This window comes from Schistocerca nitens, chromosome 1 (assembly GCF_023898315.1).
Source record: "Schistocerca nitens isolate TAMUIC-IGC-003100 chromosome 1, iqSchNite1.1, whole genome shotgun sequence".
Classification (NCBI taxonomy): domain Eukaryota; kingdom Metazoa; phylum Arthropoda; class Insecta; order Orthoptera; family Acrididae; genus Schistocerca; species Schistocerca nitens.
The window spans coordinates 514,081,418-514,101,807 of NC_064614.1; the positions used below are offsets into that span (position 1 = coordinate 514,081,418).

Below are 20,390 nucleotides of genomic sequence, written 5' to 3' on the forward strand. Positions count from 1 at the left end.
AGATGCTGTCCCACAGCTTGTGCGTCGACTGTAACACCACATTCCAACTCACTGAAATCTTGATAACCTGCGACTGTAGCAGCAGTAACCAATGTAACAACTGCATCAGACGCTTGTCTTATACAGGGTGTTACAAAAAGGTACGGTCAAACTTTCAGGAAACATTCCTCACACACAATAAAGAAAAGATGTGGACATGTGTCCGGAAACGCTTAATTTCCATGTTACAGCTCATTTTAGTTTCGTCAGTATGTACTGTACTTCCTCGATTCACCGCCAGTTGGCCCAATTGATGGAAGGTAATGTTGACTTCGGTGCTTGTGTTGACATGCGACTCATTGCTCTACAGTACTAGCACCAAGCACATCAGTACGTAGCATCAACAGGTTAGTGTTCATCACGAACGTGGTTTTGCAGTCAGTGCAATGTTTACAAATGCGGAGTTGGCAGATGCCCATTTGATGTATGGATTAGCACGGGTCAACAGCCGTGGCGCGGTACGTTTGCATCAAGACAGATTTCCAGAACGGAGTTGTCCCGACAGGAAGACGTTCGAAGCAATTGATCGGCGTCTTAGGGAGCACGGAACATTCCAGCCTATGACTCACGACTGGGGAAGACCTAGAACGACGAGGACACCTGCAATGGACGAGGCAATTCTTCGTGCAGTTGACGATAACCCTAATGTCAGCGTCAGAGAAGTTGCTGCTGTACAAGGTAACGTTGACCACGTCACTGTATGGAGAGTGCTACGGGAGAACCAGTTGTTTCCGTACCATGTACAGCGTGTGCAGGCACTATCAGCAACTGATTGGCCTCCACGGGTACACTTCTAAGAACGGTTCATCCAACAATGTGTCAATCCTCATTTCAGTGCAAATGTTCTCTTTACGGATGAGGCTTCATTCCAACGTGATCAAATTGTAAATTTTCACAATCAACATGTGTGGGCTGACGAGAATCCGCACACAATTGTGCAATCACGTCAACACAGATTTTCTGTGAACGTTTGCCCAGGCATTGTTGGTGATGTCTTGATTGGGCCCCATGTTCATCCACCTATGCTCAATGGAGCACGTTATCATGATTTCATACGGGATACTCTACCTGTGCTGCTAGAACATGTGCCTTTACAAGTACGACACAACATGTGGTTCATGCACGATGGAGCTCCTGCACATTTCAGTCGAAGTGTTCGTACGCTTCTCAACAACAGATTCGGTGACCGATGGATTGGTAGAGGCGGACCAATTCCATGGCCTCCACGCTCTCCTGACCTCAGCCCTCTTGACTTTCATTTATGGGGGCATTTGAAAGCTCTTGTCTACGCAACCCCGGTACCAAATGTAGAGACTTTTCGTGCTCGTATTGTGGACGGCTGTGATACAATACGCCATTCTCCAGAGCTGCATCAGCGCATCAGGGATTCCATGCGACGGAGGGTGGATGCATTTATCCTTGCTAACGGAGGACATTTTGAATATTTCCTGTAACAAAGTGTTTGAAGTCACGCTGGTACGTTCTATTGCTGTGTGTTTCCATTCCATGATTAATGTGATTTGAAGAGAAGTAATAAAATGAGCTCTAACACGGAAAGTAAGCGTTTCCGGACACATGTCCACATAACATATTTTCTTTCTTTGTGTGTGAGGAATGTTTCCTGAAAGTTTGGTCGTACCTTTTTGTAACACCCTGGATAGGCGTTCCCAACCGCAGAGAAGTGTTCTGCCTGTCTGCATATCTCTGTATTTCAGTATGTATGTCTATACTAGTTTCCTTGGCTTTTTGGACAACATGGTTGTGGAAATGACGCAGCGATTAGTATGATTAATCAATGATTCAGAAACAGTGTTGATCGCATTTATTATTATTATACCGCCAACCGACTTTAACCCCACGTAGTGGTCATCTTCTGGGCGTTTACACTGTGAAATTATACATATCCGTCAGAAAGACTCCATTACACAACAGCTAAAATTACGTAAATTTAAAACATGTTACCCATTGGTCGACTGCTGGTGGTGTGACTCCTGTCTACATAACAAATGTTCCGTAGTCAACTCGTAAAATTCGTAAAAGTATATTACATTGTGTGTCATTGTGTGTCACAAATTGTTTTACTTTATATTATGGCACATAATGGAATATACTTTTACGAATTTTACGAGTTGACTACGGAACATTTGTTATTATTGTATAATTAACACTATAATTGTAACTCTTTTTAAATGAAATGGTTCCGTTTTCTGCTTTTTACTGTCAATTAAATTTATGTTAAACCAAGGTGACTAGTAATTAAATATAATAAACTGTATTAAATGCCGTTGATCGCCGCTGGGGGTGTTGTCGTCTGTTTACGTGATCTCAGCACGCTATTTAAGCCCATACGTAGGCTTAGTCTCACTTAGTTTCCTGCCGTTACGTAGGCAGGAGTGACACCACCAGCAGTCGACCAATGGGTAATATATTTTAAATTTACTTAATTTTAGCTGTTGTATAATAGAGTCTTTCTGAGGGATATCTGTAATTTCACAGTGTAAACGCCCAGAAGATGACCCCTACGTGGGGTTGAAACCGGTTGGCGGTATAATAATAAATGCGATTAAATCTGTTTTTGAATAATTGAGTTTCTTTGGCGCTTCAGTGTAGAAGTAATTGCCATAATGGCACAATAATCACTGCCAATTGATTAGCACTATTTATACTTTGCTATTGATATACTTTACAGCAGGTACGAGCACCTACATCTACATCTACATTTGTACTCCGCAAGCCACCCAACGGTGTGTGGCGGAGGGCACTTTACGTGCCATTGTCATTACCTCCCTTTTCTGTTCTAGTCGCCGGCCGGTGTGGCCGTGCGGTTTAGACGCTTCAGTCTGGAACCGCGTGTCCGCTACGATCGCAGGTTCGAATCCTGCCTCGGGCATGGATGTCTGTGATGTCCTTAGGTCAGTTAGGTTTAATTAGTTCTAAGTTCTAGGCGACTGATGACCTCAGAAGTTCAGTCGCATAGTGCTCAGAACCATTTGAACCATTTTTCTGTTCCAGTCGCGTATGGTTCGCGGGAAGAACGACTGTCTGAAAGCCTCCGTGGGCGCTCGAATCTCTCTAATTTTACATTCGTGATCTCCTCGGGAGGTATAAGTAGGGGGAAACAATATATTCGATACCTCATCCAGAAACGCACCCTCTCGAAACCTGGCGAGCAAGCTACACCGCGATGCAGAGCGCCTCTCTTGCAGAGTCTGCCACTTGAGTTTGCTAAACATCTCCGTAACGCTATCACGGTTACCAAATAATCCTGTGACGAAACGCGCCGCTCTTCTTTGGATCTTCTCTATCTCCGCCGTCAACCCGATCTGGTACGGATCCCACACTGATGAGCAATACTCAAGTATAGGTCGAACGAGTGTTTTGTACGCCACCTCCTTTGTTGATGGACTACGTTTTCTAAGGAATCTCCCAATGAATCTCAACCTGGTACCCGCCTTACCAACAATTAATTTGATATGATAATTTCACTTCAAATCGTTCCGCACGCATACTCCCAAATATTTTACTGAAGTAACTGCTACCAGTGTTTGTTCCGCTATCATGTAATCATACAATAGAGGATCCTTCTTTCTATGTATTCCCAATAGATTACATTTGTCTATGTTAAGGGTCAGTTGCTACTCCATGCACCAAGTGCCTATCCGCTGCAGATCTTCCTGCATTTCGCTACAATTTTCTAATGCTGCAACTTCTCTGTATACTACATCACCATCCGCGAAAAGCCGCATGGAACTTCCGACACTATCTACTAGGTCATTTATATATATTGTGAAAAGTAATGGTCCCATAACACTCCCCTGTGGCACGCCGGAGGTTTCTTTAACGTTGTAGACGTCTCTCCATTGATAACAACATGCTGTGTTCTGTTTGCTAAAAATTCTTCAATCCAGCCGCACAGCTGGTTTGATATTCCGTAGGCTCTTGCATTGTTTATCAGGCGACAGTGCGGAACTGTATCGAACGCCTTCCGGAAGTCAAGGAAAATAGCATCTACCTGGGAGCCTGTATCTAATATTTTCTGGGTCTCATGAACAAATAAAGCGAGTTGGGTCTCACGCGATCGCTGTTTCCGGAATCCATGTTGATTCCTACAGAGTAGATTCTGGGTTTTCAAAAACGACATGATACTCGAGCAAAAAACATGTTCTAAAATTCTACAACAGATCGATGTCAGAGATATAGGTCTATAGATTTGCGCATCTTCTCGACGACCCTTCTTGAAGACTGGGACTAACTGTGCTCTTTTCCAATTATTTGGATCCTTCCGCTCCTCTAGAGACTTGCGGTACACGGCTGTTAGAAGGGGGGCAAGTTCTTTCGCGTACTTTGTGTAGAATCGAATTGGTATCCCGTCAGGTCCAGTGGACTTTCCTCTGTTGAGTCATTCCAGTTGCTTTTCTATTCCTTGGACACTGCCTGCTTCGGACCGTTAACGTATAAACTGACGAGTTACATATCCGTTAAGGCTCTTCTTTTCGGTGGAATTTACGGAACACCATGTTTGAATGCATTCACGAATGCTTGAATAAATCACTGACTGATTGTTTGATTGAACGAATGAGTGAGTGAAGGGCGTGCCGTGTGCTGTTGCAGGAGCGAGAGCGGCGAGCCCAAGGTGCAGCGGCTGGCGGCGGGCCCCGCCGCGCCGACGTTCGTGGCCAAGGCCAGGGAGCCGCTGCGGCTGTCGCGCGGCGAGCACGACCCGCGCTTCCCCGACGGCTTCCCCCTCAAGGTGAGCGCCGACGGCGCGTCTGGCTCTGTGCGCGCAACTGCAGGGTGGCGCACCAAATGTCTTACGATTTTGTTTTTAAATATAAACTTTATTGTCAATACAATCTGAGAGCACCATACACCACAATGAAAAGCCGTCCGTGGAGATTTGTTCTAACTCAGCGCATGCTCAATATGTCCGCCATTTCATTTCCTAACTTCCTTCAAACGAACACTGAAGTTAGTGATTACGCTACGGCACACGGCTTCCGTAATTTCACTGCAAGCTTGAAGAATAAGTCTTCTGAGCTCCAATAAATGATGTGGAATTTGGGGAAATTTTTTTTTCCTTTAGGTACCTTCAAAGAAAAAAGTCACATGGATTGACGTCTGGACTATTGGGGGGCCAATTTCGTCCGTCATTGAAGCGACATGGAAACCTGAGTGAAATGATCCACATGTCGAAATGCTCTTGTAAAAACTCCAACACAGTGTTTGCAGTATGTGGCCTTGCTTCATCTTGCATGAACCACTGCGTGTTGAAGGGCAAGGCAGTAGCAAGAAGCTGTGGAATGAAGCTATTGCGAAGCATGCTCAAATAACTCTCGCTGCTCACAGTTTCTTCAAAGAAAAAGGGTCCAATAAGTCCGTGACTGGAAATTGCTGCCCACGCTGTAATACTCGGAGAATAATGTTGTCGTTCGTGAAGCACTTGTGGGTTTTCAGTGGCCCAAAAGCGTACATTTCGTTTGTTAACCACACCGTCTAAATGAAAATGCGCCTCGTCTGAAAACCAAACGTTGTTGAGAGATTCTTCCCTATCCTCCACCCACTGAGCAAACAGTAGCCTCTGCTGCTTGTGTTCTTCAGTGAGCTTCTGTGCACAGGTCATCTTGTATGGGTACATATGGAGGTCACTTTTAAGAATGCGTTGAACGGAGCGTCTGGATATTCCCAGTTGCACTGCTGCCTTTCTACACGATTTCCCGGGACTTCTCTGTACAGCAACACGTACCGATTCAATATTCTCCGGCGAAGAAACAGGCTTAGGCCGAGGTCGCTTCGCTTCCAATACTGTTCCTTCCTGTACAAATTTATCGTACAACCTGTGGATGGTCTTCTTGAAAGGGACCCATCGTGTGTTAAACTGTTGTCGAAAACGCCTCTGAGTCACAACAAGGCTTTTCGTTTCATGAAAAAGTAACACAATTGCCGCTCGTTGCTGTATCGTCAGTCTTCCATTGTCAGCCATTGCTGCTTAATAGTGTCTTAGCGGCAGTATCGTGATTCGCACGTCATTTCATAATTCATTTGTTTCTCCAAGCTCTGCTGGTACTGCTGTAGAGATCCCAGCGGGATATCTAATGTGCGTCGTAAATGGTCAAAGAAACAATGGGTAACACATTTCGTGCGCCACCCTGTAGGACAGAGAGCGGGGGCAGACACCCGACTGTCCGGCTCAACTGAATCCGGGGGCAACAGGGGATGTCCTCGGCCGTGTATCGTTTAACGGGGCGACACAAAGTGACGGAAAACTGGCGAACTGAAGAAAGAAAGCAAAGTTTCTTCATTTCTTTTACTTTACTCTTAACTTTTTTCTTGGTCCATCATATTTCGGGCTTGCAGCCGGATCACGTTGAAATCTTGGCACGATATTTCGGCTAACAAACATGCAGCCATCTTCAGGTGAGTACGAGACTGAAGATTACTGGTGCGCGTCGTTCTATATATACCGAAAATTGGCGCGGCGGCGCCTGCGCAGTGGAGACGGCTAATACCGCGCCCCCTATCTAATTTGGCGCGCTCTGCAGCAGAAGCGGGCCGCGCAAGCGTAGTGGTGTACCTACATTTGCGCTATCTGTCGTAAAGCGCCTTCGCGCAGCTGAGGCGCGGTAGCCGAAAGTAAAATCAATTTTCGTCAGCCGTCGCACTAGATGCAGACCCATGTCTCTGTGAAGCGATTAAAGAAATTACAGGATCCCATGCTTTATCCATCTGAAAGCCGCCGTCTCGATTAATAAGATCTTTTGCCAATCGTATCTCCACGGACTCCTTGATGATGGATTCCCAAAAAGATCTAGTTGTCGCTAAAATTTTTGTTCCACAATAATCCATGGAGTGTCCCGTCGAAATACAGTGTTCTGCTATGGCTGATTTGTTGGGCTGTAGTAGACGTGTGTGGCGCTCATGCTCCACGCATCTTTCCCGTACTGTGCGAGTAGTTTGGCCAATGTAGGATTTGCCACATTGACAAGGGATCTTATAAATACCCGCCTTCCTCAGACCCAGATCGTCCTTCACAGAGCCAAGCAAAGCCGATATTTTCGTAGGTGGCCGGAAAATCACTTTAACACAATGCTTCTTTAAAATCCTTCCTATTTTAGAGGAGAGGTTACCCACATACGGAAGAAACGCCCTGGACCTGACCACCTCTTTGTCTTCTCCTTCTTGTTTCTCTTTACATTTCTTCTTTGTTACAGCTGTGCGGATTTGGCGTGTGGAATATCCATTCTCCCTGAAGACGGATTGCAAATGTTCTAATTCTTTAGGAAGGCTGTCCTTATCAGATACCACATGTGCCCGGTGCACCAGAGTACGCAGCAAACCCATGGTTTGTGCAGGGTGGTGGCAGCTTGTCGCCTGCAAATACAGATCTGTGTGTGTGGGCTTCCGGTAGACGGAGTGCCCCAAAGATCCATCGGTTCTACGATTGACAAGGACATCCAGAAACGGCAGACATCTATCTTTTTCGACCTCCATGGTAAACTGAATATTCTTGTGAATGGAATTCAGATGTTTTAAGAATCCTGCCAGTTTTTCTTCTCCATGGGGCCAAACTACAAACGTGTCATCCACGTAACGCCAGAAGACTTTCGGTTTAAATTCAGCCGACTCGAGTGCCTTCTCCTCAAAGTCTTCCATAAAAAGGTTTGCTACCAGAGGGGACAAAGGACTGCCCATGGCAACACCGTCAACTTGTTCAAAATATTCATTATTGAATAAGAAATAAGTTGAGGACAGGCAATGATGAAATAATGCTGTTATGTCGGCTTTGAACCTTCTGCTAATGAGTACCAGTGAATCCATCAGTGGAACCTTAGTAAATAAAGAGACGACATCAAAACTCACTAATAAGTCAGAATTGTGGAGTTGGAGCGACTTCAGTCTACTAATAAAATCGGCGGAATTACGAATGTGATGTGGACACTTGCCCACATAAGGTCTCAGTAACGAAGACAGATGTTGTGCTAAGTCATATGTTGGCGCACCGATATTACTAACAATAGGGCGTAATGGTAGTCCCTCTTTATGAATTTTCGGAAGACCATAAAGCCTCGGTGGAACAGAGCTATGCGGTTTCAGTCTTTTAATGACTTCAGGTGGAAGCGTAGAAGAGTTTAACAAAACTGTCGTTTTTCTTTCTACTCTGCTCGTCGGATCCTTGTCGATCTTCCGATATGTGGATTCACCAAGGAGGCTATAGATCTTCTCGTTGTAGATGTTTCGTGGCAAAAGTACCGTCGCATTGCCCTTGTCCGCTCGGAGAACCACAGTGTGGGGATCTTCACGTAGTTTGCGAAGTGCAGCCCTTTCTGTGAAGGACGATCTGGGTCTGAGGAAGGCGGGTATTTATAGGATCTCTTGTCAATGTGGCAAATCCTACATTGGCCAAACTACTCGCACAGTACGGGAAAGATGCGTGGAGCATGAGCGCCACACACGTCTACTACAGCCCAACAAATCAGCCATAGCAGAACACTGTATTTCGACGGGACACTCCATGGATTATTGTGGAACAAAAATTTTAGCGACAACTAGATCTTTTTGGGAATCCATTATCAAGGAGTCCGTGGAGATACGATTGGCAAAAGATCTTATTAATCGAGACGGCGGCTTTCAGATGGATAAAGCATGGGATCCTGTAATTTCTTTAATCGCTTCACAGAGACATGGGTCTGCATCTAGTGCGACGGCTGACGAAAATTGATTTTACTTTCGGCTACCGCGCCTCAGCTGCGCGAAGGCGCTTTACGACAGATAGCGCAAATGTAGGTACACCACTACGCTTGCGCGGCCCGCTTCTGCTGCAGAGCGCGCCAAATTAGATAGGGGGCGCGGTATTAGCCGTCTCCACTGCGCAGGCGCCGCCGCGCCAATTTTCGGTATATATAGAACGACGCGCACCAGTAATCTTCCACATTCGAGGGTTGGATTCCCTCACTTCCTCATCGAGGACTCGCACTGCCTGGGCTACTCTCAGGGTGTACCTTCGACGTGGAAGAGCTCCACTCGTGCTTGTCGCGTTGTTGCCCGTCTGCACGCCGTCACTGCTGCCCGCCGCCGCCGCTTGGTCGCCGTCTGTCGGTGCTCGCCGCCGCCGCCGCCGCCGCCGCCGCCGCCGCCGCCGCCGCTTGGTCGCCGTCTGTCGGTGCTCGCCGCCGCCGCCGCCGCCGCCGCCGCCGCTTGGTCGCCGTCTGTCGGTGCTCGCCGCCGCCGCCGCCGCCCCGCCGCCGCCGCCGCCGCTTGGTCGCCGTTTGTCGGTGCTCGCCGCTTCCTCTTCTGCCGCCGCCACCTGGTCGCCGCTTCTTCAGCCGCCGCCGCCGCTGTCGCCGTCTCTTGGTGCTCGCCGCTTCTTCTGCCGCCGTCTCTTGGTGCTCGCCGCTTCTTCTGCCGCCGTCTCTCGGTGTTCGCCGCTTCTTCTGCCGCCGTCTCTCGGTGTTCGCTGCCGCCTGCGATCATGGACGCCCCAACTACCACCATCATCTACACCTCTCCTTCACCTGCCCCCACTGTCACGTCATGGAGTGCTTCCTCTGGGATTCACCCGTCTCATGCACCTCCCCTACTCACAGTCTCCTCCCCATCTACCTCCTCTCCATCGATGTATCCCCACCTGTACGTCACTCCTGCTCCTACCCCTGTTACTGCCCCTGCTACTTCTCCCGCTACTGCCTCTGCCCCTGCTCCCAACCCCCCTCCCACTCCTGTCGCCCGCCGAGACGACTTCCCCCCTCTACCCCCTGTGACTACCGCTGCTTCCCCTACCGGAGTCTCCGCCCGCCGCGCCACAGTCGCCGCCACAGAGCGCCCTACCCTCTCATCCGGTGCTCCTGCCTCACAGGAGGGCCCTGCCTCCCACCACCTCCCCATCCATCCAGTCCCTCATCCCTCCTCCCAGGCAACACCCGCCAAAAAATCTTCCAAACGGCCCAGTGGCGACCTCTCCTCTACTCCTTCCTCCAAAAGGCCACTGCCCGCCCCGCCTCCCCCACCTCCCACTGACCCCACTATGGATACCACCCCACCTCCCTCCTCTCCAGCCCCCTCCCTGTATACCTTTGTCCTCGCAAACCCTGATCCGAAATTCCTGGATGCCCGCACCCTCACCCTTGAAATCCGGAAGTACATCCCCAGTGCACCCATCACCCAACTTATCCCTCGCAGAGACTCTGTTCTCATCAAGTCTCCCTCTCCATCCTTCCATACTGATCTCCTCCGGCGCCTTCCCCGCATCACCTTTGGGCCCCACGCATCCCTCACCCCATTCCTTACCTCCTCCTCTCCTCGCCAACCCCAACCGCCTCGTCGTCCGCCGACCCTCACTGCCGTCATCACAAAACTCAGCCCTGTGGTCACGGAGGCTGAGGTGTTGGCGGAACTGAATGCCCACCCCTCCCTGGAAATCCGCTCTGCCCGCCGTATTTACAACTCCTCTGGCCCTACTTTCCTCATGCGTATCTTTACAGAGTCCGCCTCCTCCATCGACCACCTCCTCACGCAGGGAGCCCTGATTTTCAACCGCCGCCACCCTGTTGACCCGTCCCGTTCCCCTCCTCAATCTTACCGCTGCCAGCGTTGTCTTCTGTACAATGACCACCTCACCCAGAACTGCAAGAACCCACCCACCTGCCCCCATTGTAAAGCCTCCCACTTCCTCAAACAGTGTCCCAACCTCGCCTCCCCCCCATCCTGCAACACCTGCAATGAACCTCACCCCACCTATTCCTCCAAATGCAAAGCCAAGCCCCCTCCCACCAACCCTGAACTCACTGTCCCCCTTCGCCCCATTGACCCACCTATCCACCCTAACAATTCCCTCCGCCCTCCCCCTACGGCCGAAGACATCATCCGGTTCCTCACCGTCGTCCTGCAGAACATCCACCCCTTCCAGCGCCCCCACACACTCCAGCAGATTTCCCTCGCTGCCCGCTCTGTTTTCCACTTAAACACCTACGCCACATACTCCCACAACCAGGCCCACTTTACCTTCACCCGTCTAGACACCCTCGTTTAAGCCCCTCTCCCCTTCCCGCACCCTTCCCGCACCCACTCTCATGGCTCGTCAACAGTATCGTCTCCTCTACCTCAACATTCGCTCCCTCCTTGCAAACAAATACCTCTTCATGCATACCCTCTCCCAGCACCAGGTTGACTCCTTCGTCCTTAATGAAACCTTCCTCCAACCCCACCATGTCGTCCGCATCTCCCCTTATCTCCTTCACCGCACTGACAATCCCCTTCCCCTAGCTCGAGGCGGGGTCGCTATCGGCCACCTCCGGCATCTCCCTGTCCGGCCACAACCCCTCCTCAATGACCCAACTGAACACCTTCTCCTCAGCCTCTTTTTTCCCTCCCTCACCGTCACCTGTGCCACTATCTATATTCGCCCCGCAGCTCCTCTCCCCTTTGACTTCATTTCCCATGTTGACCGTACCTTCTCCACCTATGTGATCGCCGCTGACCTCAACATCCACAGCCGTGACCCTGCCACCCTTCGGCGGTGGCATCAGTTCCTTGCCACCCTCCATGGTGACCTTGTTCCTCTCCCACAGCACACCCGTCCTGAAAGTAACTCCACCCCCGATGTTATCCTCGCTTCCCCCAACCTCCTTGGTCGCATTGCCGTTGATGTCCTCGATCCCGTCGGTAGTGACCATCTCCCTGTCCTTCTCACCATCTCCTCTACCCGTCCTGCCACTGCAGCCGCCCGCCCCCCTGCCCCTCCAAAGACTGTCCATGACTACCACCGTGCCAATTGGGATGCCTACCGGGAATCCATTGCCTTACAGGTCGACAGCCACCCCCTCACTTTCCACCACCCTGATGACATCACCCATGCCTCTTCCTTCCTCCAGAAGACCATCACTGACGCTGTGGAGGCTCATGTCCCTACCAAACTCTTCCACCCTCACCGCCCTACGCTTCCTCCGCAGGCCGTCCTTCTTCTGCGTGAATCCCGCAGGCTCTACCGCTCCTTCCTCCGCACTCGTGACCGGGATACTCTCACCCGCCACCGGCAATTACAGCGACATATCCGGAACCTCCTTACAGCAAAGAAACGCCGGGACTGGCGTCAGACATGCACACGCCTCAACTCCACCCTCCCTGTCAACTCCTCCAAGTACTGGTCAGCCTTCCACCGCCTTACTGGTAGCCATCCCACCCCGCATTACCCCATCCTCCATGATGATCGCCCTTTTCCTGACAACCTCAGTAAGGCTAACCATTTTGCTTCCCACCTATCCGAGGTCTTCTCCATTCCTGACGATCCCCATTTTGATTACTCCCTCTTCCCCACTGTCCTTGACCGCACTGACACCTCGGTCCCCCCGCTCGCCCCTAGCTTCCAGTACTTGGATCGGCTACCCCCCTCCGACATCAACACTCCCATCACCATGCAAGACATCACACTCGTCCTCCGCTCCAAACGCAACACCGCCCCTGGTCATGATGGCGTCACCTACCGTCACCTCAAGGAATCCCCTCCATCCTTCCTGTCTGTCCTTGCTACCCTATACAATGTCCTCCTCTCCACTGGATTTTACCCTGACCTGTGGAAGACTTCCCGTGTCCTGCTGTTCCCTAAGCCTAACAAACCCCCCTCTGCTACCTCTTCCTATCGTCCCATCTGCCTCACCTCCGTGTTCAGTAAGGTCTTTGAGGCCATCCTCTCTCGCCGTATCCACTGCCACCTTAACCAGCACCGCCTCCTTCCTCGTACCCAATGTGGCTTCCGGCCTTCCTTCTCTGCTGACGACCAGCTCCTTAACCTTACCCATCTTCTTTCCCTCCAACTTAACTCCCGTCGCTCTGCTATCTTTGTTTCCCTTGACCTCCAGAACGCCTATGACCGTGTCTGGCATCCCGGGCTCCTTTTCAAACTCCAGACCTATGCTCTCCCCATCAACTTCGTCCGTCTCGTTGCTTCCTTCCTCTCCCATCGTCCCTCCTATGTGACTATCCACAATTCCAACTCCCGTACTTTCTACCCCTCTGCCGGCGTGCCCCAAGGTTCTGTCCTTTCCCCTCTCCTCTATCTCCTGTACACTGCTGATATGCCCAAACCTCCCCCTCCTGTTCATCTTCTCCAGTTCGCTGATGACACCGCCTTCCTAGCCCTTTATCCTACCCTTCAACAGTCCCAACGTACTCTCCAAACCCACCTTGACCAATTCACCGCTTGGTGCAACCAGTGGTTCCTCCGTGTTAATCCCTCCAAGACCCAGGCGATCATCATAGGCCGCACCACCCGTTCCTTCCGCCTCCATGATTTCTACCTCACCATTTATGGCCGTCCTATCCACCTCACTCCTACCCTCAAATACCTTGGCCTCACCCTCGACCGCCACCTCACCTGGACTCCCCATCTCCTTACCATCCAAAACAAAGCTCACCACCGCCTCCGCCTCCTGAAACTCCTGTCCGGCCGGACATGGGGTCTGCATCCTTCTACCATCCTCCACACCTACAAATCCATGATCCGCCCCATCCTTTGTTATGCCAGCATCGCTTGGATTTCCGCCCCTCCCCGGTTCTATAACGCCCTCCAAATCCTCGAACGCCATGCGCTCCGCCTCGCCTTCCGCATCCGCCTTCCGTCCCCCACGCGCATCCTCTATGACCTCATCCCCTTCCCCCACCTTCTCCTTTTCCTTGAACACATCCGCACCCTCTATGTTGTCCGTCGCCTTGATCCCCCTCACCCCCTGGTGTCTCCCTTCCTCTCCACTCCCGACCAGTTGCCGCGCCTTTACCGTTGTGTCCCTCCCTCTCTCCATCTCCACACCCTCCATCTCCTTTCCCAACACAACTTCCACCGTCTACCGCTCCCGGATGATGAGCTTCGCCCTGACATCTACCCTTCCTACCAACTCTAACCCCCTCTTCCTGCCTCCTCCTCGGGGCTCCCTCTCCTCCCCCTCCCTCCTTCTGAGCGGATTTCCCCTCCCCCTCCATCTCTTGTGCCTTCTTTCAGTGTCTCTGCGCTCCCTCCTGCCCTGTCTTCCCTTTTCCTCTCCCGCCCCATGTGTCTCCTGCCTCTTCGTGAACCCACGGTTACTCCTCCTCCCTTCCTCCCGCCGCTTCCCCAGCTGCCCCATGCTCTCCCCTCCTTTTCCATCCTCTCTGCCCTTTCCCTCGGCAGGTCCCACCTGGTAGTTTTATTCTTCGTCGTGTGTGCTCCGAGTGGGTTTTAAGTGTGTTGTTTCGGAGTGTTTTTAATACTGTGGCCGACTTTTAACCTGTGCCTGTGCATCTAGTGACTTCCATGTGTTTTAAGAATCACCAATTGTGTTTTTTAACTTTCTGGTGACTTTTTTTAACTGTCCCCAATGAACGTCTACATATCAGTGTATTTTTACCTCCATTTTCTCCCCTTATATTGCTTTATGTTCCCCTTTTTTACCTCCTTATGTATGTATTATTTTATTCTTGTTTTAATTGTCCTGTCACTCGGCTGAAGAGCGGCGGATTGTGCTGCTGACAGCCCTCCCCTGCCCGTATGGGGCAGGGGGATGAAATCACAATAAAGAAAAAAAAAAAAAAAAAAAAACCAGTAATCTTCAGTCTCGTACTCACCTGAAGATGGCTGCATGTTTGTTAGCCGAAATATCGTGCCAAGATTTCAACGTGATCCGGCTGCAAGCCCGAAATATGATGGACCAATCAATACGCCGGGAAAACTTCAAGATACACAACTTTTTTCTTGTTTTAACCTACACTGTCTCACTCACACTATTGATTCATTATTTTTATTTAACAGAATTAACTTTCTCCCATCAGAGAGTTCACGACTATCATTTCCTTTCGAAACCCAACGTGGCATCTTCCGTACATAAACAAAATCATGCGGCACAACCCCAGTGCTCCAGCGTAGCTCCTTTTAAGATCCCTGCCCATCGCCGTGTTGAAACAATGACAATGCAGTATAATAGCAGTAAGGTTTTTCCCAAATTGCACCGAACATTCTATAACTGCTGCGTCACCCCCATGATAAAATCTCGAAAGTGACTGACTCATAAACGCGGCCCATATGCTATGGAGCGTACGTAATTCAACCCCCAATATCACCCCAACCAAACTTCACAAAAATATCCTTACAGCCTGTTAGAAAAATACTCTACTTTAAACACATTTATTGAGCATTTCCTTAACCTTGTTTTTATGGTAAATAGATTCCGTTCCAAAACCCTCTAGATAATCTGCAACTTATAAGCATATGACTACAACAATCACTCTATTGCACTCAAAGCACTACCCAGCCACTTATTATTTTATATACGATTATAGTTTTTCGCCTGTGGTTGACAAGTCTAATAAGTAAGGTTAATGGTCATAAAACCTGTATATCTTAAATACAACTATTTTCTCATTATCAAACTATCTTCTGATCAATTTTCTTTTAATTCTGATTTCCAACCATTCCTGTTTGTTACTCTTCTACAGAAACACTACCATTTTTCATGAGACAGCAGATCATTTATAGGCATTCAGAATGATATTAATAACAAATAATGCATCCAAATGTAGTCGTTTGTTCTAATTCCATAAAATGAGACAAAGTAACAGATTTACATGTCAGGCAGTATTGTGTCAGGGCGAAACAGAACGTCAGACTACGATCTATACCTTTCCTACATTTTATAATTTGGATCCAGGAAATGGATAATAGTGAGAAATTATCAGGTTTGGACATATAGCCTGTGATTAACGTTATTCTTAAGTCTGAGGACATTTTGTTGTTAGACCAAAACTTTTAGTGTCAAGTGACATACAACTGCCGTGATACTTCAAATTTTTTTAAGAGAATATGAAAGCTGTAATTCATAACCTCCTCGAAATAATGTGAAAATTATTTACGTTTCTTTTTTATTACTCCTCTCTTTCATTGTATGTTATTTATCCATTAGGTCAACATATTACTAAACTTTCGGTCCACCCTTTTTTTACTCTTTTCAAATTAACCAATAAGACGAATTCCATAAAACACTGACTGTGAATACGAATTACTGTTATGAGACAACTGCATATTTTTAAGGTAACATTAAAAAGTTTCAGTTTTATTTTGATAACTGTAAGTGTTTTATAATCATGCACTTAAAAAACTGAAGAATATCCTGAACTAAAGAACTATACAATCTATAAAAATACATTCTGGTCTCAGTTTGAAACTGAAGTAATATTTTTGCAGCTTTTCATTCTGACTAATTTAGCACATCCATAGGCATTCATATACAACCGCTTTTTAAGTTACTGGAAAACATAAATCTTCAAATTCTGGGATGATCTCATAATTTTACTTTTCAGACCCTATAGAAATGTATACATAAAGGAAATTACTAACATTACAAAAATTAAAAGTTGTGTTCTTTTTATTTAAATTTAGTTCATGTATTAAATCCAAATTATTTGAATTTATACAACAAAAGTCAACATAACTTTGGAAATATGGAAACAAATTATATGGCTTCAGTAGGTATATAAAATTTTTAACACTTCTCTTTATATTCGTATTTCTTTAGTAATGTTTTAAAATCTTAAACTTGTAAGAACATTTCCCACATTACTCCAATTCCTTTACAAGAAATTTGTAATTATTTTTTCAATAATCTGCAATTTTTCCTGTAAAATATTTATATGTGACAGTATATCCATGTAATACTCATTAAATAAAGTCGACAATGTTTCTGTTATTTTCATATAAACTTTTTTTCTGTTTTCAAGCACCTTATGAAATATTTTATTACACACCTATTTTATTATAATATCTTTTCTGATAAAATTACAAATGTTGGGCAAGCAATTTATTTTCTTGTACACAGAAATTAATATTTAGAAACACACTGATGCTACACGTCTCCAACTGGAACTATACAGCATCAAAAAATATCACATTGGCTACATCTCCCATTTCCATTCAGTTGGTTCCAGGGATTTTCCTTGTTTATAAGATAAATTTCGGAGCTGTAAGTTGCTTTTCACCATATCCTGAAAAATTAACTGAATCTAGTAACACTATATATCTATGAATGATCCTACAGTTATCTAAAAGACATTCCTCATATTTCTTTCACCCACAGTCACGTTTGTCTCTTTTTCCTGTTGTCATCTCAGTTTCATAGAAAGTTCTGCACTTAATAATTCTTTGCTCGTCATGAATCTGACACCTCAACAAGTTAAACAGCAACAAAAATTGCATCTAAGGTGACCAGTGAAATAATGCACTATCATACACCAAGCACTTCGATTATATCGAAGCCTAGATTCACCTATCAATTGCATTTGTTAACCCAAAACATGTTTCGTTGAATTAATCTGAGTTTAAATTACACATATAAAACATAAATATCTGTATGCACGTCTTCGAAAATGCCATTTTCGACTACGTTATGATGGTTTGAAAATGGGCCTCGGTCCGAAAGTAGTCATCGAATGAATAAAAAGTAAAATTCAGCGACTTGGACTGGTTTTTCGTTCTCCTAAATATCTGTTTGTTCGTTGCTGACTAACTTTGCCCCTTTAACATGTACAATATCTACTTATATTTCTACACTCCTGGAAATGGAAAAAAGAACACATTGACACCGGTGTGTCAGACCCACCATACTTGCTCCGGACGCTGCGAGAGGGCTGTACAAGCAATGATCACACGCACGGCACAGCGGACACACCAGGAACCGCGGTGTTGGCCGTCGAATGGCGCTAGCTGCGCAGCATTTGTGCACCGCCGCCGTCATTGTCAGCCAGTTTGCCGTGGCATACGGAGCTCCATCGCAGTCTTTAACACTGGTAGCATGCCGCGACAGCGTGGACGTGAACCGTATGTGCAGTTGACGGACTTTGAGCGAGGGCGTATAGTGGGCATGCGGGAGGCCGGGTGGACGTACCGCCGAATTGCTCAACACGTGGGGCGTGAGGTCTCCACAGTACATCGATGTTGTCGCCAGTGGTCGGCGGAAGATGCACGTGCCCGTCGACCTGGGACCGGACCGCAGCGACGCACGGATGCACGCCAAGACCGTAGGATCCTACGCAGTGCCGTAGGGGACCGCACCGCCACTTCCCAGCAAATTAGGGACACTGTTGCTCCTGGGGTATCGGCGAGGACCATTCGCAACCGTCTCCATGAAGCTGGGCTACGGTCCCGCACACCGTTAGGCCGTCTTCCGCTCACGCCCCAACATCGTGCAGCCCGCCTCCAGTGGTGTCGCGACAGGCGTGAATGGAGGGACGAATGGAGACGTGTCGTCTTCAGCGATGAGAGTCGCTTCTACCTTGGTGCCAATGATGGTCGTATGCGTGTTTGGCGCCGTGCAGGTGAGCGCCACACTCAGGACTGCATACGACCGAGGCACACAGGGCCAACACCCGGCATCATGGTGTGGGGAGCGATCTCCTACACTGGCCGTACACCACTGGTGATCGTCGAGGGGACACTGAATAGTGCACGGTACATCCAAACCGTCATCGAACCCATCGTTCTACCATTCCTAGACCGGCAAGGGAACTTGCTGTTCCAACAGGACAATGCACGTCCGCATGTATCCCGTGCCACCCAACGTGCTCTAGAAGGTGTAAGTCAACTACCCTGGCCAGCAAGATCTCCGGATCTGTCCCCCATTGAGCATGTTTGGGACTGGATGAATCGTCGTCTCACGCGGTCTGCACGTCCAGCACGAACGCTGGTCCAACTGAGGCGCCAGGTGGAAATGGCATGGCAAGCCGTTCCACAGGACTACATCCAGCATCTCTACGATCGTCTCCATGGGAGAATAGCAGCCTGCATTGCTGCGAAAGGTGGATATACACTGTACTAGTGCCGACATTGTGCATGCTCTGTTGCCTGTGTCTATGTGCCTGTGGTTCTGTCAGTGTGATCATGTGATGTATCTGACCCCAGGAATGTGTCAATAAAGTTTCCCCTTCCTGGGACAATGGATTCACGGTGTTCTTATTTCAATTTCCAGGAGTGTATTGTACTGTTAATCTTGGGCTTCGAAATAGTGGAGAACATGGACAGTAGGTATTATGTGATCTCTACATCGCGCAACACAAGATCTTATTCGTTATTCTATCGCGATGCTATTAAAAAAACGTGATTGCGCATATACCAACTAACGAGAACGCTCATTTCCATGTTAATAGCATACATAGCAGAAAATCGGTGTCGCATAATATTCTCTTTTCGTCTCCCGGGACCAATTACGTTCATTAAGATACTTCTGCAGCTAGCTCCTCGATGTGAACAGCCCGCCGTTACCTTAATTTCATGTAAACTGTTATTAGAGAGCTCATCAACTGCGATTTCGTTTCAAAGTGCATAGTTTGATGTGCAGTAGGTAGGAACACACAGAATGGTGTAAAAGATGAGGCCGTTGGCAATATTAACAGCTACGAGCTCTCTTAGTCCCCATCCAACTCAGCCATTTGTTAATTTCTCGGCAAGCAGAAGTGAAACACACTGCCGTCTCGTCCTAGAGCATCATGGGTACGGCAAGCGTCAGCTTCTGGGCTTTGCTTTGCCAAGAGAAATTCCGACCGTGTTGTTGAAATTGCTTTGAGAAGTCTTTACACAAGCGCAGCTCCCTTACACAAGTTCTTTAGCAGCGATATTCGAGAGTTGCGTTTTGGCTTTCATCTCCCTCCTGGCGAGCATCAACTTCCCAATAGAATTACCGCGTGGCTTTCAGTTCTGACACGGGGAAAACGCCAGCAGCAGACATTTATGCAGTGTTATTCACGTGCCGTAGTCCTTAAAACTATAAGATGATTGCAAACTTGCTGATTTGTACTGTTCACATTTCACAGCGAAACAACAAATCGGACGCGCTAATATAGTAACTACTCTGCTATGATAATCAGTTAATGAAACATGACACTCAGGCATTAAACAGTCTCTGCGACGATCTAATATTAACGAAGCAACATCATTAACCGCAATGTGTGATTTGTCATGCGGTACCTCTCGCTGCTGATTAAACAAAGCAGTTTAACATCGTAATCGTCCATAAATGCATGAGTGCTTGATGTGTACACTCTGTGTCATTGGTACGATTAACTTCAATTTTATTTTTTGACACTAGATAACGGAAATGGCATTAAACGTCATTTACTGTCTCGTTTCCGCGTATATCGGAAATTGCTGTATTTAAGGAAGAATAATGCGTAATTTGTTTGAAAAGTGTAAAGCGTGTCGCCATAGAGACTAATAAAGATATAATAACAGTAATAATATTAAGTACTTAACACTTTCCTGATGACCTGCAAATTATTATTATTATTATTATTATTATTATTATTATTTTAATGAAGTTCGTGATACAAGCAATAACTTTACATTCAGT

The 20,390-nt window shown here is 47.7% G+C and overlaps 1 protein-coding gene across 1 annotated transcript in view; it reads left to right on the forward strand.

Annotated features, from left to right (window-relative positions):
* LOC126253228 (probable 3',5'-cyclic phosphodiesterase pde-5) overlaps positions 1 to 20,390 on the forward strand; it is an 824,318-nt gene that overhangs the window by 586,831 nt on the left and 217,097 nt on the right. Inside the window, exon 6 of the mRNA XM_049954419.1 lies at positions 4,651 to 4,789. Within this exon, the coding sequence (XP_049810376.1) occupies positions 4,651 to 4,789 (139 nt within the window). The remainder of the gene's footprint in view (positions 1 to 4,650; positions 4,790 to 20,390) is intronic.